The sequence below is a fragment of the Cydia pomonella genome, chromosome 5 (genome assembly GCF_033807575.1).
Source record: "Cydia pomonella isolate Wapato2018A chromosome 5, ilCydPomo1, whole genome shotgun sequence".
In the NCBI taxonomy this organism is placed as follows: Eukaryota; Metazoa; Arthropoda; class Insecta; order Lepidoptera; family Tortricidae; genus Cydia; species Cydia pomonella.
The window spans coordinates 8,910,891-8,938,145 of record NC_084707.1 but is presented as its reverse complement, the minus strand read 5'-3'; the positions used below and the strand labels follow the sequence as shown (position 1 = coordinate 8,938,145).

The 27,255-nt window shown below is 41.5% G+C and overlaps 1 protein-coding gene across 1 annotated transcript in view; it reads right to left on the bottom strand.

The window, feature by feature from the left end:
* The window catches only part of LOC133517659 (transcription-associated protein 1), a 45,720-nt gene that overhangs the window by 17,992 nt on the left and 473 nt on the right, over positions 1–27,255 (bottom strand). Inside the window, exons 2-32 of the mRNA XM_061851015.1 lie at positions 26,846–27,151; positions 26,151–26,345; positions 25,572–25,738; positions 24,540–24,775; positions 22,847–23,051; positions 21,988–22,179; positions 20,270–20,540; positions 17,540–17,758; positions 15,508–17,307; positions 15,091–15,289; positions 14,385–14,620; positions 12,990–13,230; positions 12,522–12,723; positions 11,830–12,163; positions 11,419–11,580; positions 9,717–9,968; positions 9,179–9,378; positions 8,842–8,912; positions 8,534–8,739; positions 8,000–8,170; positions 6,922–7,113; positions 6,336–6,482; positions 5,508–5,756; positions 4,668–4,916; positions 4,297–4,410; positions 3,446–3,681; positions 2,473–2,711; positions 1,847–2,078; positions 1,011–1,197; positions 431–561; positions 113–263 (exon numbers count right to left, since the gene is read on the bottom strand). Coding sequence (XP_061706999.1) covers positions 113–263; positions 431–561; positions 1,011–1,197; positions 1,847–2,078; positions 2,473–2,711; positions 3,446–3,681; positions 4,297–4,410; positions 4,668–4,916; positions 5,508–5,756; positions 6,336–6,482; positions 6,922–7,113; positions 8,000–8,170; positions 8,534–8,739; positions 8,842–8,912; positions 9,179–9,378; positions 9,717–9,968; positions 11,419–11,580; positions 11,830–12,163; positions 12,522–12,723; positions 12,990–13,230; positions 14,385–14,620; positions 15,091–15,289; positions 15,508–17,307; positions 17,540–17,758; positions 20,270–20,540; positions 21,988–22,179; positions 22,847–23,051; positions 24,540–24,775; positions 25,572–25,738; positions 26,151–26,345; positions 26,846–27,151 — 7,992 coding nt within the window. The remainder of the gene's footprint in view (positions 1–112; positions 264–430; positions 562–1,010; positions 1,198–1,846; positions 2,079–2,472; positions 2,712–3,445; positions 3,682–4,296; positions 4,411–4,667; positions 4,917–5,507; positions 5,757–6,335; positions 6,483–6,921; positions 7,114–7,999; positions 8,171–8,533; positions 8,740–8,841; positions 8,913–9,178; positions 9,379–9,716; positions 9,969–11,418; positions 11,581–11,829; positions 12,164–12,521; positions 12,724–12,989; positions 13,231–14,384; positions 14,621–15,090; positions 15,290–15,507; positions 17,308–17,539; positions 17,759–20,269; positions 20,541–21,987; positions 22,180–22,846; positions 23,052–24,539; positions 24,776–25,571; positions 25,739–26,150; positions 26,346–26,845; positions 27,152–27,255) is intronic.

Sequence of the window (27,255 nt, the reverse complement as noted above, 5' to 3'; positions counted from 1 at the left end):
ATAAGGCGGGAATCCATCTTGATATATGGACGACTCGCAAGCTTTTTCATTCAGAGACAGAATGTTTGAGTTGAGATTGACTTATCTATAGGTAAATGTGGTAAGTACTCACGGTAGGAGTAGTCGATTCAACTTCGTAGTCATATATCTCCAACTGTTCCTTGGGTACGCGACCGGCAGCTTGGTCGATCGCCATTTGTTCCAGATTAAGAGTCATACGGTGCCATAAATTGTGGGTCTTTCCAAGATATTTCATCATGGGCCTAAAAACAAAATTTCGTCACTTATTTCCTCTAGCATAAAAATATTATTCGGAAAATATTCCAAGCAAGCATAATCTATTGAAACCTTTAAAATATTCCAGATCTTTCGATCTTCATACCAGTTTTTGATAAAAAAAAAAGCAGTTACAAATTATTGAGTTACTTACGGTTTAATACTGACGGATGGATTGCACCTTGCAAGAGCTTCTATAAACGTGTTGAGAGCGCTTAATGGCTGGTCCCTTTGAGTCACATGGATGCCAGAAATTATGAATGGCACGATCTCGTTCATTATTGTCTAAAATAAAAATGTATTTCAAAATAAAATATCAGGAGTTGGAGAAATGGAGGATTTTATTTTTATCGAGAGTGAATAGACATCTTTTAGGTAAGCATGTTCCATCCTAGACTGCATCGGCACTTACCATCAGGTGAGATTGTGGTCAAATGCTTACCTTTTCCTAATAAACAAATAATAACAAGTAGAAAATTTAATTATTTTGCACTTGCGACTCTGTGCTTGTACTGCAAGATCTTATAGACAGAAAAATATGGAGGCTCGCATCGCTACACGGTAGAGCCACAATAATGCGCGGCGGAAGCATTTCTCAATGGGTTAGGCCGGTCCGAAATACAGATGGCGCCAGCATAGGTTTTCCTGTCAATTCCTAGAATTGAGTCAGTTTTTTACGGCTTTAGCCTTTGACAGTTGCCAACCTCATTCTGTAAAAAAGATGTGGGACTGACCGGCAGCTGTGTAGAGTCAAGCGCGCTCCATAGAGCAGGGAAGAGACGCAGCCACGTGTGGTGCGCCAGCGCGTCGTCCATGTGACACAGTTGCGCGCACGCCACTACCAGTTGCTCCGTGCGCACGCGCCGAGCTAGCTCCAGGAACTCGGACTGCTTGGCGACTATTTGGTTTAGGGAGCGTTGTCTGAAACAAATGTGAGTTTTAGCAGCGAGAAGTACGAATTGACGCATGCATACATACAGAAGCTATTCAATTACGATCTGAGCCTAAAAGCCCTGAAACTTTATAGTGCTTCAATCCCACTTAGAACTTGATATAGAGAATCAAACTGCGCTAGGTCGAATCCAGCGCCAGGCACTGGATAGTCCAGCATATATAATCATTCCAGTTCAGTGACCAGTGAAATGATGGTCTACTTTTGATTCCAGCTCGCCCTATCGAGCGCCACAGGAATAATGTAGACCGTCAATCGTATAGTGAAAACGTATAGTTTTTTTTTTCATTCACTGGATGATGAAAATACTGGATCTAATGTAAACAGTTCGATCCAGTTCAGTGCTGGATTCGATCACTGGATTGGAATGCTACTGGAATTGCTGTAAGCGGGCATGATGACAGCAGCGCACCGCATCATATGGTCGCGGTAACAAGCACGTTGCCCTATTCTGATTGGCAAGGCGTCTCAGAATGACAGTGACAGGACAAACACTGCAACGGCCGAGGGCAGGCTGTTCATCCAAAACCGATGGAGAGTGGAGACCAATGGAATCTCGTCGGACACAATTCATATAAAATTGGACATTAGGTTGCACCGTTCGTGATTCAGTCTTACCTGTTAGGTGCATTCTTGACATCTTCCTTCTGGTTGGAGCTGGAGTCCAAGTCCATATCCAGCACGTCCTCCTTGTCAGGATCAAGTGAGCTGTCGCCATAACCATCGCTCGACTCCTCTTTCACCGCGCTGAGGATCACGAACGACTTGCGTTCCTCGCTGTCTGCCCAGTTGATGACGGCCGATATGCTTGGTAGCAGGTATTTGGTGTTTGATAGGCGAATTTGGGTATCTAAAATAAGAAATTGACAAAATTATAAGGTAGATTATGAATTACATTTAAATAGACAATACATTGTAAAGCCCACTGTAGGGTAACTGTTAAGTTAATCAGAGGGCAATTCGTCTGGAACGCTTATTTTATTAAATTTATCCAACATGTCATGTAAATAAAATATAAAATATTGCAGGTGGTCAGTACATGACAGCCTGATAGAGCACAATGTTTTTGATAGTTTCTATATAACACTTACTCTAACAGAAATGTGTATTTCCAAGTTTACTGGACAAACGCATGTTGATGAATATTCTTGATGATATATAAGTTTGATCCTTACACACACTAAGAGAGACAATAAATTAAATACATATACAGCAACATAGAACAGAAACATCTTGGTACTCACTGGACACACAAGTAACAAGAAGAAGTTCCAGACACTGCTTGATCCAGAAGTGCTGGCCGATGTGCTCCCAGTTCTGCGAGCAGATGATATAGAGCAGGCGGTCGAAGACGCGGCGGCGGACGCTCTGGTCGTACACCTCGAAGAACTTGGCGCGGATGTGCGGCTGCGGGCAGCGCAGGCCCGCGAGGAAGGCCGGCTCTAGCTTCATGGACAGCTCGGTCATCTTCAGCTGGTCGTCTCTAAAGAAACGGTTAATGTTGCCAGTTAATAAGGAAATCTACTAACAAATTTATGGATGCTAAAAAACTAAATACAGTCGGGGCCACTTACACATAATTAAAAAAAACTATAACTCAGAAAATACTTATCACTCGTGAGTTGTAGTTTTATTTTTATTTTGATATTTTTCGAGAAAGTGTGATAAAGATATAATAATGTACCAGACAATTCCGGACAAACAAATCTTTATAGAAGGGCTCCCAAAAATTCGCGATTGAACTTGCACTACAGTACGTACGGCCGACCGCGCGTTGTGCTCCCTAGATTTGTTAAAACGGATCGCTTGCGTATCAGAAAATGTTAAGACTATAATTTGTTGCAAATTGTTACACAACAATACAATAATTGTATTACAACAATTATTGTTGTTGGATTGTTGCTATACAATTTTTACCTTGATTAAACATCATTGTCATTTGTAGAAATTTTTTGTGATCTTCGACATTGAATAAATTCTGACACAGATACGAAATTGTATGTGATTTTTAAGGTAACTTTTAGAACGCCATAATGTAGGGTTGTATACGAGTTTTCAGCTTATTATCTCTTATACCGAGTTTTGACCGGGTGGACCTTTATACAATACAATACAAATCCTCTTTATTGCACAACCTCAGAACAAACCTTCCTTTAACAACACTTCCTTGAACAGACCTTTATTTGTATCTCCCTATATTTGTAGTGTACCGCTCACCTGTACACGTAGTTGATGAGCTCCAGGAAGTGCGCGTTGAGCTCCAAGTCGTCGGGGAAGCGCTTCTCGACGTAGAGCATGAGCTTGGCGAGCAGGATGGACTTCTCGCGCAGCGACGGCGCCGCGCCCGGCCCCGCCCCCGCGCCCGGCCCCGCCCCCACGCCCGGCCCCGCCCCCGCTGCCGGCGCGCGGCACTTCACCCACTCCTCCACCATGCGGGTTATGGCTTTCATCACCTAAACAATAACAAGCTCTCGGCATTACGATACATGTCTATACAAGATAGCTATAAGCTTCCGCTGCACAATAAGTACTGGGTTGAGATGAACACACAAATTATACCGGAACAAAACCAAAATACTACTGAAAACACCCAGACAAACTACGAAAAATAGACACATTAAACAAACACCTACATAATATAGGTAAAAACGACAGCCCCATGTGCAGAGCGTACATGGAAGAAGAGGAAACAGCGAAACATATTCTCCTAGACTGTTAACAGGTAGAAGTATACAGGATTCCGTCCACACTAAAGGAGGGAGTTAGCAACCCTAAGACACTGTTAGGTTTCGTGGAGGAGCTGGGGTGGCTAGAGTAGTGCTACCTTGTTTTCACGCAAAATAGGCACATCGATTGTTGACGTTGATTGTTGTCGATTTGCGGAAAATGCCCAGGATGACTATCTAGAAGCTTCCGCCCTTCCGCTATCGCATACAAGTCGTAATTTTTTTTTATCTCATTTCCAACCGCTTATAACAATGTCAATCATTTCTTGTTTGAAGATTTGTTTCAAATTTCTAAACTGTATTTAGGCTTTGGCAATCAATATACATATAATAGGTAATCACCTTAGCATCTGTAGTTTTTTCGATAAGTCCGACCAGTACGCTTCCGATGAACGTCTTCCTTGTGTCACCGGGCATTACAGACACACGGGCTTTGAGTAAATCTAGTGCGAGTATCTGTAAGAAAAACATAGTGTCAACAATGTCCACTGTCACGTGTTACAATTCCACTACGAAAATAAGCTTACCATGATCCATCGCCCTATTCATAGGGTCATGTCAGGCTCAGGCCATGTTGAGGATGAGTTGACGAGAGTACATAGAGTATTATTCTACCTTACTTAGTTTAAATATGCGCGGCGTGATAGTGCGAGTGTGGTGTATCCAGGGCACACTACACCCTATAAGTGAATAAGTACAATTGCGAGGTTCACCAGCAGGTCGGAGGTGGAGGCGTCCGGGTTGGGCGCCACGTGGTCGCGCGCCATGCGCTGCAGCACCCGCATGAGCGGCAGCAGCAGCCGGTCGATGTAGGCGGGGTTGGACGCGCAGCACGCCTTCAGCATCATCAGCGGCCCGAGCAGCGCGCCCGCGCCGCCGCCGGCGGCCGACTTCTCGTATGTCGCGAGGCCTTCGAACGCGTACTTGCTGACACAGGAATACAGGGTTTCCAGCTCTTCGTACTGGGGAGAAATATGGGTTTTATGTATGGGAAATAGTTATTTGTGCAACAAGAGAGGAAAGTTACGTTTCTCTTGCGAGTGTTGATTTTGAGTCCCGAGTAAGCGAAAGATTATATAATTGAATCACGAGCGAAGCTAATGATTCTAAGTTAGAATCTTGAGCGTAGCGAGGTACTCAAAAACACGAGATGTAAAATAACTTTGATCTCGTGTGACACATACAACTTTTCACCTCAGTAGTGAGAACATATTAAAGGTTAAAAAAATTCAACATCAAGTAAAGTTTTTATTCCTGTATTCATGGCAGTCACTGAATTAAAAAGCTACTTTGTCTCACTCCCTGGAGTGAGGAAATTCGCACTTTCGACACTCCCTGGAGTGATGAAAGTAGATTTTCGACACTCCCAGGAGTGACGAAAGTAGGCTTGTTCGAGCTGCTGAGGTGAAAAAGGTTTTTATTACAAAAGCAGTGTACAGCAGTGGCTAATATAAATAGGCGAGATTTTGGGCAGTTATTATGCAGTAGATTCGGAGTGATCATCGTGTGTAGCCGCCGCAACGAGACCAATAGTTAATTATCAAAGAACTCACTTTTGAAGCTTGCGCTGCGCCCGTCGGCTCCGTTGGGAAGAGGGCAGTCAGCTTAGCCAGTAAATTGTGTGTGAGTCGCACAATCTTGGCGTTTGTAGAAGCAACACAAGCCGCCAGCCCGCGCTGCAGCGGTTTGAGGGCAGCTAACGTCTGCTCCCGTCGCAAGACGCCCAGTAGGAACGCAAGGAGCTCAAGGGCGGTGCACGCGTTGGCACAGGCCGCGGCGTTGCTGTCCGCTGTCGCGAACACCTGCATATAGACAAAAAGATCAGTAATAATCCAAGTTGATTCACCTAGGTTACTGAATCGATTGACGGAAACTTTAAAATTACGAAGAAGCTGATTTAAGCTTTCATGATTTTTATTCATATTTACACTTATACATTTTATATATCAAGACTCGTTTTGCTAAATAATAAGTACGAAAATAATCGAATTTGTGCGACACTTTATTGGGAGGGAAAAATGTTACAAAGAATCACAATGGGGGAGGTTTGGCAACATATCCCGTTTAAACATAAGGAGTTAACAATTAACTAATACAAATATATAATACTACCTATGTATGTCAAATTTATGTAAATGAAATGCATTCTGAGTGCATTCAGTATTACCACAGTATTTATATGGTTCTCCAATAACCTCAGTCCCAAAAATACACGTGATCTTGCATGGGGGAAGGAAGGATAGAGTGAAAATCATCAAATATCACCAAGCCACATGATTTCTCGGTGAACCCGTACGTATTTAGATATCATATAAAATAATATAATATTTGTGTTCAACATCGAGAAAGCTTTGATTGTGCAAGATCAGGGATGTAGGTACCTTGTCCAGCCAGGCCAGTTTGGGCTCGCAGTGGTGCGGCCACACGTCGGGCTTGAGCGCGGCCTTGAGCAGCTGCACGCAGCGCCGCGACAGCTGCTCGCCCGGCGACCCGCCCGCCGCGCCCGCCGCCACGCTGCCTTCGTTCACCTGTGCGACATGTTATGCTTTGTCAAACTTCCTTCCAATTTTAACTGTGATTACAATGCTCACTTCCTAATCGTAAATTATACGTACGTCGGATGGAGTAACACTAGCTTAACATACGGCAATGAGAGTCACGCGCCACTTACGCCCACATCGTTTGCAAGATCGGGCAACTATCATGCCAGTAGCGATCACCAGATTTTTCGATATCTCAAACCCAAAAAATTGACGCCCCTTTCGATGAATCGGTTTCGGTTCGGATCACTATTAAGAGTATTTGGTCGTTGGTCTCCAGCGCCTGACGCACCTCTCTTGTCACAAACCTAGCAGTTCCGCCGCAGGAAATGGTTGGTGACCACATCCAAATGTTGGCGGTGGAGCGCTTGCCCTGCGAGCTCGCCCAGCCCGTGTTGGGCGCCTCACTTTCCTTCGTGAGACAAACCTGGCAGGCCAGCCGCAGCAGAAGGTTGACGACCACATCCACGTGTTGGCGGTTCAGCGGCTTGGCCGCGTCGGGCTCGGGCCTTGCGCTGGCCTGCGGGCTCGCCCAGCCCGTGTTGAGCGCCTTGCGCGCCTCGCCCGCCATGTCCTCTGAGGATCCGCGCTTTACCGCGCCGCTGGGTGATGTCGCCACCTGTTATATGTACAAATAATACAGAGTAAGACAAACGTTTCAGAACTCTAAAGTTACGTCTCGCAGGCCACAATGGTACAAGATCTGATAAAGGCTTACATAAGCATAAAGCGGCCAAGTGCGAGTCGGACTCGCCCATGAAGGGTTCCGTACCATTTATGACGTATTAAAAAAAACTACTTACTAGATCTCGTTCAAACCAACTTTCGGTGGAAGTTTGCATGGCAATGTATATCATATATTTTTTTTAGATTGTTCAATGTGTTATTTTAGAAGTTACGGGGGGGGGGGGGGACACACATTTTACCACTTTGGAAGTGTCTCTCGCGCAAATTATTCAGTTTAGAAAAAAATGATTTTATAAACCTCAATATCATTTTTAAAGACCTATCCATATATACCCCACACGTATGGGTTTGATGAAAAAAGATTTTTTGAGTTTCAGTTCTAAGTATGAGGAACCCCCAAAATTTATTGTTTTTTTTTTCTATTTTTGCATAAAAATCTTAATGCGGTTCATAGAATATACATCTACTTACCAACTTTGAACAGTATAGCTCTTATAGTTACGGAAATAAGTGGCTGTGACATAATCGGACAGACAGACGGACATGACGAATCTATAAGGGTTCCGTTTTTGCCATTTGGCTACGGAACCCTAAACAAGTGGCTGTGACATAATCGGACAGACAGACGGACATGACGAATCTATAAGGGTTCCGTTTTTTGGCATTTGGCTACGGAACCCTAAAAATGGTCTCGCGACCAGAAACTTTTGAAATTAAATTGAGCCCTCCAAATGGAATTTTGCGAAAGTCAGGATAGATTTTTTTAACTGAGAACGGGAAATACAGGTTTAACAACCATTAAAGATTGTGTCACTCACCACGTCATCGTGCGTGTGGTCGCGGATGCGCTGCAGCTCCCACTTGAGCGCCACCTCGGCCAGGTCGACGGCCAGCCGGCGATGCTCCAGCGACGCGGTGGCGGACAGCCCCAGCCGCTGCATGGCGCCCACCATGTGCACGACCAGCGCGTGCCGGACGGGGTAGTACACCTGTAAACAACAACTTACCCTACTAAGTCCACTAACAAACAGGAAAATTGTAACATATTGAAATTTATAACTCGGCAGGGTATTGACAGTAATTAGAAAATTCCTATTAAATTATGATTAAAGACGGTTGGATTCAACCGACCTTAGTAGCGCCCCACAAGCAAACATTTCGAGATTGTATTAGTATTTGTATTAGAATAATTATTGTTATCCCAGAGAAAATATTTTTCTGCAGTTTTAAATGTCATATATATCCAGACGGTGTACCATACCATTTATCAAGCTAGTAACAGGAGAAGTTCAATAACTCGCCATCTACGAGTACGAAATTACGCTTGAAACTTTCAATGCTGTGTACCTTACCTTATAATGTTTCACAACCAACTGAAGTATATGGAACAGCTGCTGCACCGAATGGCCGTCTTCCACTATGATCTTCTTCGTCCAGTGCGTGAGCATTGTATTGCCGTCCTCCATACGCTGTGGCATCGCCGGAGTCAATATTTCAAGCGCCTGCCGAACTACTGATCTTGCTTCTACTGCGTGGGCCTTCAGTAGGCTGTGGAACACTGTGAAATATTGTTAAAAATTAGTAATGAACGAGTCAAGAAACGCTAACGAAAAGTTAAGAAATTTACAATAATTAATCAACTTGACCAATGTATACAGACCTTGTAACACAATTCGCTTGTGAATAGCGAATTTGGCAATGATGTGACTGAGCAATAGGTGCCCGTGATACCTGTAAAGAGCAAATAATATCGTTTTACAAACGTTAAATTATGTTGCATCAGTATTTTTAAACAAGACGTATGTGCTAAAGTATGTCAGTTGCCAAATATTTGTACAAATATCACTTCACTTTGCCACGTAGAGACGTAGCTTAATTCCTTATTTCACAATTATCAGCATAGATCCATTTATGATAGTTTCTTTTACTTTACTTTTGGTAACAGAACAGTATAAGACATTTTTGTGTAAATATAATTTAATGGTTGTTATGAGTACCTGGTCGCCGGGTCCACGTAGTTCTTGCCCAGCAGGCACGGCCAGGCGAAGGTCATCAGCCGCCGCAGCTTGTTGCCCTGCTTCTTGTTGTTGGCGTCGTGGATGTGAGCCGAAGCCTGCTCTAACAGCAGGCAAGCGAACTGTAGCAGCGAGATGCGAACTGCGTCCGAACACGCGAACGGATTCTCTGGGTCTATTACCTATATACAGAGAATTTCACATGTTACAAGAAAATTATACGTTGAAAAAATCTTACATTCCCACAATCATTCAATTCTAAATTTAAAACTTCAATCGTTTCGCAAAGTTAAACCCATGGAAATTGAGGGATGATATGGTACTAATTAATACTCAGCCATGCATGCTGCAACAATGATGGATTGGATGAATAGAAATACACAAAAGCGTTGAATTTCATCTTTACGTATTGTTGTGAGCGTGGCCTCTTTCTGCGGTGCATTCCTATATTTTTACGAGTTTGGAAATAGCCTACTCTTAATGCCTAATTTAGTATGTTTTAATATAAATCAGGACTTACATTATTAATGAACACCGACACAACATTATCAGAGTTATCCTGATACGGCGCCGGCGGTCCGCCGACAATCTTCTGTCCCTTCTCGAAGCTGACCGCGAAGCACGGGATGAGTATCATCTGCAGAACTTTAGCCTTGAGCTCTTGTGACATGGAGTCACTCGAGAAGTGCTCAACGAAGTGGAAGAAGGCCAGGCGCTTCCAGTCGGCGGTGTAGTTCTGGGCGACGGTGTTCTCGAGGAAGTCGCGGAGGAACTGTGTGGGAAGGTTTTAATAAACTTGAAAATGTATTTATCTGCTTCTCTATCGCTCTTGTATGTTGAAGCGTTAGAGAGGCAGATAAAGAAATTTGGATTTTCGTTTTTCGCGGTAGTTAGAGTATCGTGTTTTTTTAATTAGATCTATTGCCAATGGTAGGAGACTCACTTGATTGTGGTTTCTTAAAAAAAATGTTGCCACTATACCATTAGTCATTACACTCATCGATAGAATATTTTGAAACTTAAATTGTTCCTCGAGCAAGGTAATGAGAAACTAATTACATGATTGACAGCAATCAGTAATACAGATTACCGAGTTAACCGTTTGACCGCCAAAGACGTTAACTGACGGGCGTGGTTATAGCTCAATATCAATTTCAAACGTACAAAGTTCACGATGACGCGCCTCACGCGATAGGCGTGGCGTTTAAAGGGTTTTCATCACACTTGCTCGAAAAAGATCTTATTTCATTGAGGTGTACTGAAGGACAAAGGCCTATTTTGTTCCCGCGGGAGTTATGGATTGTGAAAAAAAAGTTAGTTAGTTTTTTTTTTAATTATGTCACTTATTCATACAAACCAAGTAGTATAAGTGAGTTTTACTTTTAAAATACTGACGTTTATAATCTAATTTTTTTGTTTATGTTTAAAATTATTTATTTTGTTTAATTTAACAGCTGTTTCAATTTTTTTTACATAATTTTCAATCGTGGCTGAATACCGAATAGGTCTGTGCCTTCGATGCCTAACCTGTCGAGAAATTACAAAATGGAGGACGAAAGTTTGATATGTCACCGTATTTAAGAATTATTTCGCTTAAGATTTAGTTTTTTCTTCGCAAGTGTGATGAAAAACATTGTGTGTAACTCCGGGGGTAAGATTATTGCAAACTCGGGTCTTTAATTCCCTCCAGCCTGCGGCTGTCGGGAATGACCACCCTCATATCCAAAATGTCCCTTACCCCCCTCGTTGCACAATGTACTATTATAATTGAAGTGACTAATATGACACATATATTTTTATGTAGTAATTGTAGATGTGAGGTTAAAATCAAAAACGTAGTCTGCATGTGCACCACAACACAAGGGGTTATTGCAAGTTAAATAATGATTGACGCAGAGATACTTAGAAATGTGAATAATTTCTTTGTTTAATATTTCATTATTGATACAAGCTTTTATGGCTGACTGTACTTTTCTTTGAACACCAAGTAATACTTATAGAGACAATTCTAATAAACCCAAACACAACTAGGTTGCATTTCATCACAGTGTTCCTGTGACCACCTCCTGTGTCATCAGATCAGCTCGGTGGTATTGGTATATGGTGAAGGTTCAGGTCTAATCTAACTTGCAAGATTTCACCCAAACAAACATATCACAAACCCTTGCAGTTAAATAAAAGCTTGTAAAAATAATCTTAAAATGAAAGCAAGAAAACAATACCTGGAAATCAGGAATAAAGCGATCGCACAATGCTCTTAGCAGTTGGAACAGCAAGTTGATTTTGTCCGGATGGTGGCAGAAGTAATGCAGCAATATCTTCACTATCAACTTCGGCTCCTTCCAATGTGTGCAGTCTACGTTTTCCACCTTCTTGTGGGTTTCCTAAAACACAATCAGAAGTTTAAGAGGACAATCAAAATTTCATTGGTCTAGTATGTTTTAGCACAGAAAAAAGTATTTGAAAATCTTCTACGACTGTTGACATGATGCGTATCAGCACGCCGCTCCTACCGGTACTCCCTATACAGGTATATAGGGATGTCGCGGTCGCCGATCGGATCGGCGTGTTGATTAAGGTGCTGCATTAAGCGTGAGCACCGCCTACAATGGAAAAAGCTTCATAAAACTTACATGATACTGATCACTGCACCAAATCCTCTTCAACAGCTCAATCAAGTCATGCTGCGTCGACAACCACTGGTCATCATACTTGATCAAGAGTGAAATAACTCTAATCGCCTGGAATTGCATCTCCGCTTTATCTGCTTGAGGTATGGTCGCGCTGGCAGCTCCAGTGTTGGCCGCTAGTAGTTGCATGAGCCGGGCTTTCTTGGAGGTCTGGAGGGCTTCACGGTAGGCGGCGCCGGCTTCGGGGTGCTTCACGAGGTAGATGAGGAAACGACTCCATTGCTGGTCCTTTATGTTGTTGTCGCTCATCACTAGGTCGAGCGTTTCTTTTGGATATCTAGATAGAAAGGTAGCATTTAGATTTGTAGTCCATCTTAAAGAGGAACAGAGCCTATCTCGCGCCCACTTACGAGCCCTGTTAGCTTTAAACCTCGCTCCACCATTCCGAAAAATTTCAAAAAGCTGAATCGACAAAAAGCATCAGACACGAAAATCGGTTGACAAACACAACTTGTAGAGGAGAACATCCAGACGAAAGCATTTTTGTCCAAGCTAAAGCTGTGACCTTCGCTCTCGCTCGACAATGATTTACCCTAATAGCAATAGTGAGTGTGTAGCCAATTCCCAAAGTTGAAAATGAAAACATCATTTGCCCCTATTGATGGTTCCAAAGTACTTAGAACTACATTACTCACCTCAAAAGGAATTTGACAAGAGGTTCCCTAAACGGCGAGCCAGCCTCGATCATGAGCGACTTCTCAGTGTGGAAAATAAGGCGACACAGCACGTCGATGAAGCGCGGCGACGCGGCCGGGATTTGGTGGAAGATGCCGATCAGGATTATGATCTTTTGCTCGTTTTCCATGTTCTTTGATACGCTTTGTAGGAAATTGCCGCCTGAAAACAAAAAATTGTAGAATACCTCTAAAAGATACATAAAATAACAGACCAACTATAGATGTCATATACTAAAAAAAAAATTACCAAGCCCTCCAGCGTTTTGACCTTTTACGGCAAACGAAATAATCCCTGGCTAGACCACAGTATCACGGCGGAACTCGTCAGAATTTCACGAGTATATGCAATCTTTAAGAGACAATACGTGCTTTACGGGTTCTCGTATGGCGAGAGATGATTTTGACATCACTAAATTTGGAACACACCTCTGTTTGTTTGTATTGAATAATCCAACAGCTTCTTCAGCAACTGCAACAACTGTTCGCACAGTTTTTCACTAAACGTAGACGGGAACAGCTGCGTTAGGTACGACAGTCGCTTGGCGCCGTTGACGCTCAAGTTGCGGTGGTCGCCCAGCGTCAGCAGTAGCGGTCTCATCACGGGGTGCACCATTTCCATGTCGATTTGGAAGCCAGAGAGGAACTTTTGCATACATTCGAAGCCAGCCTGAAAGTAGTACAAAGGCGTTATAGTTCGATCTTTTAAAGATGTTCGGTTAAAATAGCAAGATGAGGTCTTAGGTTTCGGACATCTGAAATAGTACAATGTGCAACGAGGGTGGTAATTCCCGACAGCCGCCAAAAAAATCATTTGCATAACTCTTATACTTTAGATTTTATTCATATCTAAAAAAACCCGATTTCGTCACTGACTCACTCACTGATGATTATCAAAACCCTTATGGTACTTCCTGAAGTCATAGGAAACTGAAATTTCGTATGTAGGATAGTATTAGTACACAAACAACAAAAAAATTCAAAAACTAGAAATTTTTAGCTCCTAAGGGGTTGAAAAAGGGGGTGGAATTTTGAATGGGGAATCAATAACTGCTGAACCAATTTAGTTTAAATTTGATATGTAGACAGTTTTTGTTATGGGGAAAGATATAGAATAGTTTTCAACACGAAAATCACCCCGTAAGTGAAAAGGGGGAGGAAAAGGGCGCTAGGGGGGAAAGGGGGTTGAAGTTTGTTTAAAAGAAGCCCACAGCTAAGTATTTCAGGATTTTTAATAGTAAATCATCCCAAACCCTTTAAATTAGGGGATGGAAGATTGTCATAAATAAATAAATATTATAGGACATTCTTACACAGATTCACTAAGCCTCACAGTAAGCTCAAGAAGGCTCGTGTTGTGCAAAGGTTAGCAACTAACAAAAAGAAGTGAAATCCCACCAAAAACATTTTCATGTAAAATGTTGCCAAGACGAAACCATAAGGATCGTACTGTAAAAAAGTTATCAGATCTCTTGTAGAGCCAAACTTCTAACTCTACTAGACCTAACTTAACAAACTCTATCTACACGTTAGTCAAAATATGTGACTTATCCGTTTCGTTACTATTGTATAATAAAAAATAATGAATAGTGAATTTTTTTTTACTTTACGCCCATGTGACGGTAGCGAAACGGCTAAGCCAAATATTTCGACTAAGGTGTAGGTAGAGTTTGTTAAGTTAGGGCTTGTAGAGTTAGAAGCTTGGCTGTACATGAGATCTCATAACTTTTAAAGTGCGAGCCTTATGGTTTCGTCTTGGCAACATTTTACATGGATTTTTTTTTGGTGGGATTTATTTATTTTTATAATAGTGTGATCACTTACTTGTTGCAGCTCCTGGTCGTTTTTCTCCAACGACTTATAAAGCACTTGGAAGATCTTCTCGCGACAGTGCTTCTCCTGTATGTAGTGGCAGGCAGCCAGCGCCCTAAGGGCCGAAGCTCGCAGGGGAACTAAGTTCACGCCCTTATAGCACGGCAGCTTGCCGAGCACCGCGTCCTCCGCCTCGCACAGGGAGAGCAGCTCTCGGAAGAATACTTTGTGCTCGTTTATGTTTAGGTCTAAAAATAATGTTTTCATTGAAACTCGTTTGTTTTAGACACTATATCTACGATAGGAACCTAAAGAGGAAGACATTTCACCAAATCATCCTGCTCGTCTTGAACTTGAAGTACGGATCAGAAATCTGGACACTTTCGATATAAGTACAATGCAAGTGATGATATATAAATAGTTACCATTAAAGTATACATATACATGTATATACATGTAATTGGCTGACTTTTGGTTTCCTTTACTTGATTCTATCAATCAGGCGCAGGCCCATACTGCTCATAATTTCGATTAAGATTTACCCAAATAAAAATTACATGGGGCAAGATTCTTCATCAGATTGGCAGATGCTCTATGACGGTGAAAGTTACTGGACGATCTTTAGGGGATCACGGGAATTTTAAATGCAGATCAATGGCAGGAATATAAAGAAACCGGTACTTAGCAGCAAGTAATAACTGAATTTGAACTGACTGACCGATAGTAAACAGCCTGGGTTTCAACGTGGTACAGAAGGTGGTGCCATCCATGAGGCCCATCTGCGCATTGGCCGGCTGATGTCGCAGTAGATGTTTCTTTGGAGGGATGATATCCGCTAGAACCTCGCGATGCGGATCCATAACCTCTGTCACAGTCTTGCCTTGTAGCTCCGCTATCAGTTCGAGGGATTTCATTGCCTGAAAATACAATTATAATGAGGACTAGATAAAATAAAACTAAAAACTATATTATATGTAAGCATTAAAGTAACATCAGACTGTGGAAAAATGGGATGGGTTTGGCTTTATCAAGGAGTAAAGCTTACAACTCTTCCCAATCGCATAGGAGATGAGAAAGAAGGACATGTGCTCAAGTCAAAGCAATGATGAACGGAATTATAAGTTTTATAACCTACCTGTTGTCTGACTAGCAGATGAGGACTGGTGACTTGCAGTACCAACTCTTGTAGCACATCATGCAGGGCGCGCGCCTTCGCCGCCGCCACCTCGCCCTCCGGCTCCACGCCCGACACCACGCACACTCGCACCAGCCGCTCTAGGTTCATTGTCGCCATATCAATAGCTCCTGAAGACACTTCCCCGGTCAGATCCATCATAACAAACAATACCGCTTTGAGGAACGTGAATACGTGCTTGTAAACCCATTCAGGCGCCATTTTCTCAAACATAAACTTCACAGCGATGCATCCGCCCAGTTTGGCGTACCACGCACGCTCATAACATAACGCTGACATACGCTCAGCGAGATATTCCATCAAAGGCAGTCGACATGCACGCTCTTTGCTTCCGAGCACGGTTGCTGCAGTCTCGATCATTAGCACGAGCGCTAAGTGTCCTGGCTTGCACAGTTCTTTCTCTTCGTGGCCCATAACGACGGCTATAGCGTCGACGAGAACTAAAGCGTCGAGACCTTCTTTCGGATGACTGGTACCTGCGAATGGCCCCGCTTCCTGAGCTATGGCTACTAAAGTATAGTGACGCACGAGCGATATCATAGTTGGCAAGACGTGGTGACGGAGCTCCTTGATCGCTGCGGCTACGAACATTCCAGTCAAGGCGGTACGGTGCGTGTTTCTCACGATGGAGTTGGTGCATTTGTAGTACGGTCCGTTTTGACTCTGAATCTTTCCCTCGAGGAACGCCGGATGATTGAACAGTTTCTGCAGCGTCGGTTTAGTGTCGTCCAGATTGAGCGAAGCGGCGAGGTAGCACCTCAGCACTTCCCAACACTGGCGACGGTAGAAGGGATCAGTTGTACTCGATTTCAAAGCGGCAAATGCCGTATCAATAACTTTGTCTACCTCGAAATCGATCGGTTTCGGTTGATCTTGGAAGTAAGCCTGTACCGCGGGCGGCGGCGCATCGGTCTCGCGGTACTCCAAGCGCTGCGGCTCAATCATCATCTTGCGGTTGCCGCCGCCGAACTTGCCTAGAACTCTGAAGGCTATCCTGGCCACTTCATTGTTCTGCAGCGTCCTCCACAGTGCTTGCATCAAATCTGCACGGACCGGCTGAATATGCTCATACAAGAAGTCCGGCTGTAAATTGTCCACGCACAGCTCCAGCGTGCGCAGACCCTGAGATATCAACGTGTGTGAACCATTCAGTGCGGACACCAATGGATCCATCAACATTGGTAAATAAGGCAATAGGCTACTCAACCGAACGGGGACAGTTAAACACAATTCTACAAAAAGATCTTTCATATGTTGTTTGTGGAGACCACTCTGAAGGCGGTTGAGGCCTTCTAACAAATTGGGGAGAAGCGGAAGAAACTCTTGGTAGAGCAGGTCGTGACTGCCGCCGCCGATCGAGCGGAATAGGGCTCGCAAGAGCAGGAAGTAGTTATAGGGCTCCTTCGCGGTCATGGCGTAATCCATTGCCTTATTGACGATACTATGCAGATGGGGTCGCAACATTTGTTCGTTCTCCGTCGGGAATAAGCTGACTGAGCCGAACACCAGCTTAAATAATCTCAGGTACAAGTTAGATCTTTCAATGTTGGTCCCCATTTCCTCCATCCGTTTGAGAAGGTACTCGACTAGTACCGTCGCGAATATCGGCGATGTCGCCGGGTTTGAAAGGAAAGTGTTCGCGATTATTTGCAACGTCATGTTTTTATTGATTCTCTCAACCATATGTGAGATCGTCGCCGTAAAGATTTCTTGGAACGTTTGCGGGTTCATCATGGAAAACTGAAACAAATATCACAATAAATCGTCGTTTTCGACGGTAGAAAAAGCGAAGTGTACTACTTAAATATTCCATATGTTCAGGCCCTCAGATAACTGTTTAATCTGTCTAACTAAAACGTTCTTATCACCAAATATCGAAAAAAAACACAAAATAACGGTAATTTTTCCATGCTGACTGATGTTTCGTACTTGCAGATGACAATAGCTGTGGGCTGGATACTTAATTACTCACCACCCCGCTGAAGTGCTCCAGCACCTCCTTCTCCTCCTTGGAGCGTACGTGCGGCTGCGCCGGGGGCTGCGCGGGCGCGCGCGGCGCCGCCAGCGTGTAGATGTCGAGCGACTGCAGCCCCCAGCGGACGAGGCGGATGAACACCAGCGTCTCGCGGGCTGTGAACTGCTTCTGGCCCGCTATGGTGGTCGATGCTGTGCCTTCCGTTGTTGTTGTGCTCTATAACAATAGTGACAACCTATGTTGAGGGGAGCGTTTTATAGGAAGGAATCTGCTATTATAGATGATACAATTATTATTGCGATCTATATGTCCAGGTTATATGTATTTTAATTGATATGATCTTTTTTTTTCTATACTACATCGGTGGCAAACATGCATACGGCCCGCCTGATGGTAGGCAGTCTCCGTAGCCTATGCACACCTGCAACTCCAGAGGAGTTACAACATGCGCGTTGCCGACCCTAACAACCCTCCCTACCCTCGTTGAGCTCTGGGCACCTTACTCACCGGCAGGAACACAACACTATGAATAGGGTCTAGTGTTATTTGGCTGCGGTTTTCTGTAAGGTGGAGGTACTTCCCCAGTTGGGCTCGGCTCTAGATCTGGAATGACATCCGCTGTGCTGTGCCCTACCACACCACACCACTGTGAGCCCCGGGTGAGTGTGGAGTTAATGCCACAATAACAAACCAAAATATACAGAACGGAACAGATATCGCTAATTAAATAAAGAAAATGTAGGTTCATGGCCGTTTGATGCCAGCCATTAGATACATAAAACAATGAAATGTCCCGTTTGATCAATAAAAAATCGACTAGAGCTTCCTCGATTTATGAGGCTATACAGGGTGTAAATTTTATAACTGACAATATTTAAGGAGGTGATTATATAACTGATACAGAATCCAAAACAATAAAAAAAAGTGTACCTTAATTTTACCCAAAATTTTCCTTAATTTCCATAAATTATGGACACCGAGCGCGCGGCGGTGCATCAGAGGATTCAGAGTAAACAAATGGCTTGCAAAAGCGACAATGACCTTGCCGCGCGCGCACCGACCGATAGCGTCCCGCCCCCTAAACACCACCCCTCTCACCACTCAAAAAAGGTGTTTGCTAATGCTAATTAGTCATGCGCACGCGCCGGTAAGGTTCGCATGTGTTTTTTTTTGCATTAGCGTAACACGCCGCATAATCGCAATGCCGAGATTCACAAACCGGGAATACATGGATATGGTGAGACTTTTAGCTGAGTGTGGTGATAACGTGTTTCGTGCACAAATGACGTATCGTGAAAGGTTTCCAAACAGGCGTCATCCTTCTAGAGGGACTATTTGGAGGACATACCTATGTCTTCTGGAGCATGGACAATTCCGTACACCAAATCATGCGCAAGCGAGAGGTCGGGACAGGATACCAGTCGACTTGGAGGAAGAAATTCTTCAATTTTTTCGAAATGAACCGCGAGCCAGTACTCGAGAAGCGGAACGACAGTTTGGCGTAAACCACATGACGGTGTGGAAATTATTAAAACGAGAAATGGCACATCCGTACCACTTTCAACCCGTGCAAGACCTGCACCCATTGGATACTGGTTTACGGCTAAATTTTTGTGACTGGGTGCTTCAAAACATAAATAAAAACATTTTGTGGACTGACGAGGCATTATTTTGTCGTCTAGGAGTCTACAATGTTCACAATGAGCACTGGTGGGCCATTAGGAACCCGCACAAGACTAAACACGACGCATTTCAAGTGAGATTTAGTTTAAATGTGTGGGCCGGAATAGTAGGGAACAAGCTGCTTGGCCCCTATTTTATTGAAGGTCGCCTGACTGGGGCAAAATACCTTGAAATGCTTCAGACAGTCATCGAAGACATGTTAGACGACCTGCCGTTGGCAATGTCAAATGACTTGTACTTCCAACAAGACGGCGCACCTCCTCACTTCGCTATTCAAGTGCGGCAGTACCTCAACCATAAATTTGGTGAAAAGTGGATAGGACGTGCTGGACCCATACAGTGGCCACCGAGATCACCTGATCTTACTCCATTAGACTTTTTCTTATGGGGTGAAGTGAAACGTTTAGTGTACACAAACCGGGACAACGAAATAAACAATGTACACGAATTACGTGACTCGATTATCGCGGCATTCGAAACAGTGCGACGAAACGAATACGTTTTATTACGACTGAAAGACAATTTAAGACGTCGTGTGTTATTGTGCCAAGCCCAACGTGGTGGACACTTTGAACAATTGCTTAAGGTAACTTAGATTTAACATGTAATTAGGTAGATTAGGCTGATTTTGACAATCGTTGTACATTTTTGATTCCAATTTTTTAAATACGCCAAAAATACTTTATTTTATTAAGATAATTCAGATGCAGACAAAATCAGTATTTTTGTCGGTCCTAAGCCCGAAAAGTATGAAGGGAAAATTGGATTCAGATTAAATCAGTGTTTTATTACGAATGTGTCGTCCGAATCGCCCGATCAAACCGCCCCGCGCGGGCCGCGCGTGACGTCATCGCTGTGCGGCGGCGTGTGCGCACGCGTTAGAGATTTTTTGAGACAGAATGAAAGTGATAAAGTGTAGGTAAAATTGAACGAAATATGATATTTTATTTTTTATTATTTTTTTACATAGACCGCCCATCATATTTAGAAAATATTGCCAGTTATAAAATTTACACCCTGTATAGTATATAAAACAGTACTCACTTTACACGAAGCGCATCCCCACGTAATAGTCTTCACGCCACATACCAAAGTCTTCACCAGAGTCCTATAATCCCCCACATTCAGATTATTCATCTGTGAGCTTGGGAAGCCTATCTTAGACTTTTCTTCAGGCTTCGACAGGCTGTCTAGGAAGTCTGGGGCAGGTTTTTCCTCTTCTACTTTAATGTCGGTAGAGGTGGAGGGTGCTGGCGTGGTGGGGGTGTTCGGTGTGGTGCCGGCGGCTCCGCCATTGGGCGGGCCCATTTGTTTGCTGAACAAAACATCATCATCATTTCTCATCTATAGACCTACGGGTACAGTTTTCGTTAATGAGGGCTTCCGCGTTTAATTTCGCAGCTAGAGGCGCTAGTGTAGACGAAGGTCTTTTAAAATATCAAATGCATAACATTTTTGGGGGTCGCAAGCTAGTATATCGCGAATTTTCACTCCTTATTCAAAATTGTTGTAAATCTTTTTACATCTTTGATTAATCATGGTAAACATTAGATATAGTTCAATATATGTTAGTGGTTTTAAATAAGTGCCCACTAAAATATATGCAAAATTAAACAGGTTTAAAAAACAGAAGATTTAGACGTTAACATACCTTTGTGTATATTAGAACATATTGTTTTTTAAATTTTAAATAAGCATAGCAGAATTTTGAGATCTGTTTTTCTGGGCCTCACTCTACAGTGGCGCCAACTGGTGAGCACAAAAACGGTAGCCCTCATGGACCTCGAAGGTTTGTTGTTGCGTATTTACCCAAAATCTCCTATGACACTAGGTCTTACGACATCACGAATAAATGATTACATGCCTTCTAACAATACAAACTAAACCTTGTCACCTTGCACCATTCATTCTAAATTACTATTACTGACCATTTTGTTATGAGTGCTTGCAATCGCAGTTTACAATAGTACATTGTGCAACGAGGGTGGTAAGTGAAATTTGGACACGAGGGTGGTAATTCCCGACAGCCGCAGGCTGGAGGGAATTAAAGACCCGACTTTGCAATATTCTTACCTCCGGAGTTACACACAATGTTTTTCATCACACTTGCGAAGAAAAAACTAAATTTTAAGCACAATAATTCTTAAATACGGTGACATATCAAACATTCGTCCGCCATATTGTTTTCTTAGCAGTTGAGGCATCGAAGGCACAGACCTATTCGGCATTCAGACACGATTGAAAATTATGTAAAAATATTTTAAACAGCTGGTTAAAAGCTGGTGGCTGGTTGGTGTGGTGGCTGGTGGTGGGTAATCAAATTGAATAAATTTAAACATAAGCAAAAATATTAAATTATAAACGTCAGTATTTCAAAAGTTAAATTATTTTTTGCTACTTGATTTGTATGAATAACTGACATAATTAAAGAAAAAAGCTATAACTCCCTAGAGATATATAGCTTTTTTTTTTCACAGTCCATAACTCCCACGGGAACAAAATAGGCCTTTGTCCTTCAGCACACCTGCATGAAATAAGATCTTTTTCGAGCAAGTGTAATGAAAATGCTTTTTAAATAAGTAGAATAAGACCTATAGGGTAAGCCTATATTTAGTTGAGCTAAACTAGAATGGTCGGGCGGCCGAAAGCAGTCTTAAATACAGGCAGCTGCAACTTGGAGGAGCTGCGGCCTTGTGGCTTAAAATCAACTACACTACTTAATGAAATGGTTATAGCTCAAATCATAAAGATAATTAACGTACCACTTGGCCATGAGCGCAGGCAGCTGTAATTTGGAGATAGTTTTGAACTTGAGCACGAAGACCTCGAGTATTCTCATGAGGAGCTGACGGCCCTGCGGCTGCGCGCCGGCTCCGGGCGCCGCTTCGCTCTCTGAGCGCTGTCGGATGCAGTCCACCAGGTTTAGGAGGAGCTTGCACGACATCGTTTGAATGCTGAAAGATAGCGTACAAATGAGACTAGAAGTGGACCATAGCTTAACCCCTTCTATGCACCCTATGAAATTTTATTTTTAAAGACAATCTTATGAAGATTGCGCATCATACGTAACTAATAATGTATGGATCAATTTGGTCCGAACTAAATGATTAGGCGGGTCCACACAGAGCAATCATATATATGCGTATGCTCGCTCTGTGTGGACCCGCCTATTTATTCATAGTACTAAAATTCTAGTGCTTTAATAAAAATCAAAACAACGCTACACGCAACATACAGTTAGAAAACATAAGCCTTACTTGAGTGTACTGTGAGATTGTCAATAATATTAATTTATATTTTTTAAAGGTAATAAAACTAATAAGTTGAGCTAGTGTTTTAAACTTTAGGGAACAGGAGACATTTCTTTTAGGTATTTTTGTCACAAGATATTAGTTAAGATGCTTTATTTTTTTTGGAAATAAACTATTTGTATTTTATTTTTATTTTATTTAATACATGGAAAATCAACATCTGTAAACATTTCAATCAGATAAAATAGAAATACAGCCAATTACAGGTTCTCACGTGTAAAAAAATTAATATAACAAAGCTTTAGTTAAATTAATTAGCTAAGTTTCCAAGCAGCAAAATAGCTCTAATAACATACATAATCTCACTCACCTAGTAGGCAGTGATTCGTCATGAACATTCTTGGAGAAGAGATGCGCAGCTATCGCCAAGTCAGTCAACGGCAGGTGCTGTCTAACATGATGCACCAAATCCGCAAGTGTAGAGTATGCTAGAGGACGGAGCGACTCGTGAACCGTCCAGCCGCCCCCGAGCAACACGTCCTCGTCAAACAGACGCTCCATGTAGGGAACGAATTCTGAAAAGTTACCAGTATTTATATCTCGTGTTGATACTGTAACGTATTCTTTGTATGCTTTGAGAAACCTCGAGGCAATGATTAGCCTAGTATAGTTCGTGTCATCCACGATGACGCGCAGATTTGTCAAATATAACCTTTAATAACATGTCAATACAAGTCAAGGCACGCGTCTTCGTGAATGACACGATGTATAGCAGATGTAACATACGCTAGAAGCCTCGCGAATCCACCAGTGCCTGATCATATATATTTTCAAATTAAGATTCCTAAAGTAAACCAAAAGAATATGCTATGAATCCCAATGCAATGTATGAGCTTCACTGTGTAGATCAAGCTCCTGGAAGACAAGTAACGTACATCAAGTCAAACAAATGCTCATGAAGTGTGTTAAACTGACTTAAGTGTGTAAGAATGATGGTTAGAAGTATAATATGAATGACTTTGTAACACATACGGGAGCATCATATCACTTTAATTTTTAACCTACTTCAAGATTTCAAAAGAGGAGGTTATCTATTCGGTTGTTTTTTTTTTTTAATGTTTGTTACTCCATAACTTCGTCATTTCTGAACCGATTTTGAAAATATTTTTTTTTGTTTGAATTCATATATATACAGATTGGTCCCGTTTTTGTCAAAACTCAGTTCTGATGATGGGGTCAATGAGGAATCGAGGGAACTCTTCAAATATGAAAGGCATACATATAGTGATTTTTGTATTTTCTTTGACAAATCAAGCAGTTACATTTAAAAAAGTGACGTTTGATGAAGTGGAACTGCTGATGATGATCAGAATGGAACTCTTCCATGACATGACGCATAGTACACAGTTGGCGATTTGTCCTCTTCACTGTGTTTGTTAAGCAAATTAGATTTTCAAGACAAATTTTTGTCAAGTTCGAGTTTTGACGATGGGGTCCATGAGGACTCGAGGGAACTCCTCAAATGTTAAAGGCATATATATATATATATATATATATAGTGATCTTAGTATTTTCATTAACAAATCAAGTATTTACATTTGTAAAAGTGACATTTGGTGAAGTGGAACTGCTGATGATGAACAGAACGGAACTCTTCAATGATGCATAGTTCACGTTTGGCAATTTGTTCTCTTTGCCAAGCAGTTAGGTTTTCAAGGCACATTATTATATTACTATCCTTTTTAGTTTTTTTAATAATTATCTGGTGGTTTATTTCATGCATGGTGTGAAATCATTTATCTTAAATACAGTCAAATACCCTATTGCAGGTATCTTACCAGTCAACCAGAGGGCAAATCTGAAATGTGTTAAGGTGGGTAAAGTGGCAAAAAAAAACATGTTACCTCCTTTCCTACATAATTAGGCGTAGGACGCAGTCTTTTTAATTTCATTGTATGAAATCTAAAATAAACAATAATCGTTCTTTCACCGGTCTCCCTCATTGAAGTTGGCTTTTTTTTCTTAAAAATTATTAGTTTAATATTAGTAGAAAGCATACTCACTCAGTCTCAAATCTGTAGCTAGAATATGTCTTGTTGCTATCACCAACTCCTTTCTTAAATGTGCCACTTCAGGTGGGCACAAAGTCAACAAGCCTATAATGCCTTTCACCATCAGATTGGCATGATTCGCAATTGTGTCCTGGTATATCCTAATTATGTAAGCTAGAAACGCGAGTGTTTTTATCTGAGCACCCATGAAGTCCACAAAAACTTCTTTGTTGAATGATGCAGATTGTCTAAAAACAAACATAAGGCTTATTATAGTCTATAATAGACGTAATAGTGTATACATTAATTTTGAGACAAAATTTCAACCCCCAATTATGATCTTGGTGATGTAAAAAACAAATTATATTATTTTTTGGCACAAGCCTGTGTTTGACAAATGTAAAAGGCAGGTAAAGGTAATATTAACATGAAACATTATTTTAAAAACCATAAAACCATCCAACTATAGTCTGGTAGTACAACTATTGTCCAATACCAAAGTTCAATATTTAATTAAGACCTAGGCGACAGTCCAGTGGCATTAGGGGAATTGTGTTTTCTAATAAACCAATTAATTTCTGTATAAATCAGTATATTAATATTGCTGTCCTACTGATTCCCCAACTTTGGGTCTTTGTCACATAATTTAAACTTTGCTTATTTTTTGCTTTACAGCAACTAAACAGCAAATTCTTTTCCATTTAGGTATATTAGGTGATAAAGTCATAAGTGATATAAAACTATTATCACATAACATAAATCAATAATTGGGTAATACTCGTAAGTAAGACAACAATATTAATATACTGATTTATGAAGAAATTAATTGGTTTATTAGAAAACACAATTCCCCTAATGAGGGTGCCACTGGATGGTGGACTCATTCTTCCGTTTATTTATTTTTTGCCTAACATTTATGAAATTTTCCTCAATGAAAATATTAGAGTTAACTATTGGAGCATAGTCAGGACTTCAGGAGTGTCGAATATAGATGGGTGGTGTGGTTTTTCTAAATATGTTAATTATTGTAGAAAAACAACATACCTGTGTGCGGCTGCAGGTTGCAAAGTGATAGTCTCCATGATCAAAGGTATGAAGTTGCTGACCTCCTGGTGCACATTCTGCTTGTACAGCTGATACATCAGCACCACTATGATCGGCAGCTCTTGGATTACTTTTAGTGACAACACAGACCTTGGTATGAGGTTGTACTGGAAATGTAAATATTGATCTGGTCACATACATACAACAGGTAGAAAATAAATATATGGTTAGCCTATGTATTAGTAGGTATGGTGTTTTACTATAAGGGTAACTAAACTTGGGTTACAAATAAATTATTTAGTTTGATTAAATATGATTTTGAACTTTAAACAAGAAAGGGGACATTTATTAGAATAGGAGGTTGTACATTTTTCAGAATTGTTTTTCTTTTATGTTGCTATCTTAATATTTTACTGTAGGATCAGTTAAAAGCTTATATAAAAACATTAAATTTTACTTAAGATCTCGAATTCGACAATAAACCCAAGTATTTAGCCCTATAAAAATTTAAACTTAAGCAATTTAACAATGACATGCAATTCTGCTTCTAGTAAACATACAAGTTATACAAGCACTTACTGTGACCACACTCCCATCAAGTAACTTCTTCTCTGTGTGTATAGGGGTAGTGGTATATGTTTCCTGGAGCAACTGCTCAATGTTCACCTCCGACAAGTCCTTCACTCTGATTGTAGGCTTTGGCTCAAATATTTTAGGCAAGTGGTTTGGCAAATCAGAATATATACCCTTCACCCATTGAAGGAACTTGTGAATCTAAAATAAAATGAATAGATGATGATAAGGCATTCCGGATCTTGAAGACATTTATGTATCGGTAGATATAACAAAAGTAATATCATGCCAAGGTCATCAGAGATAAGAAGTAAAAAGCTGCACTTGCACTATTTGCCATCTCTTGTGTAGAAAAAAATATCTCTAATTGAATGATTTCAAAAAGTGGAGACCAAAGTCAAATGCTTCCATTTCAATGCTGTAAAAGGTATCAAAGAATGTTATTGTCTGCGGCAGTTTGACGCCAGTAGTCATCTGATTTGATTTGATTATAACTTGAATTGATGTTATACTAGTGCTTCTTAACCTGTGGTCTGTGGACCAATGGGGGTTCCTAAAAGGACCTGAATTAGTTTAGACTAATTCAGGTCCTTAAATACTTAGGTATTTACTTCAAAGAGATTTATTCCAAGTAGTCCCTCATCACTAAAAGTTTAAGAATCACATGTTACTCTGTATACAAAATACCTGATCATACTCACATCAACTTCAGTATTGTATGGGGGCCTATACTGTTTATGGAGCTCCATAAATATTTTCAAGCACACCAACACATTCTCCTCATTCTCAATCTCCATCAGTTTCAGCATGAGTATAAGGATGTCATTCACATATTGCTTAAGAGTTTCACTTATGGGCAAACGGTGAATCATTTCTAGAATCAGTTTCCGGACTTGCTGTATGTTGTACTCAGCTATGAAGTGAGGTTCCCCTTCTCTTAATATCTTGAGGAATATGTTCAATGAGTGAGCAAGGAATTGCGGATATTGAGGAGAGCTAAGTATCACCTAAAATAAAATAAAAACAGTATTAATGAAATAGAATATCTTGTAGCTTAAAGACTTGCCATCAGACTGAAAATCTTTTGAAAGGAAAAGCCCGAAGGACCTGA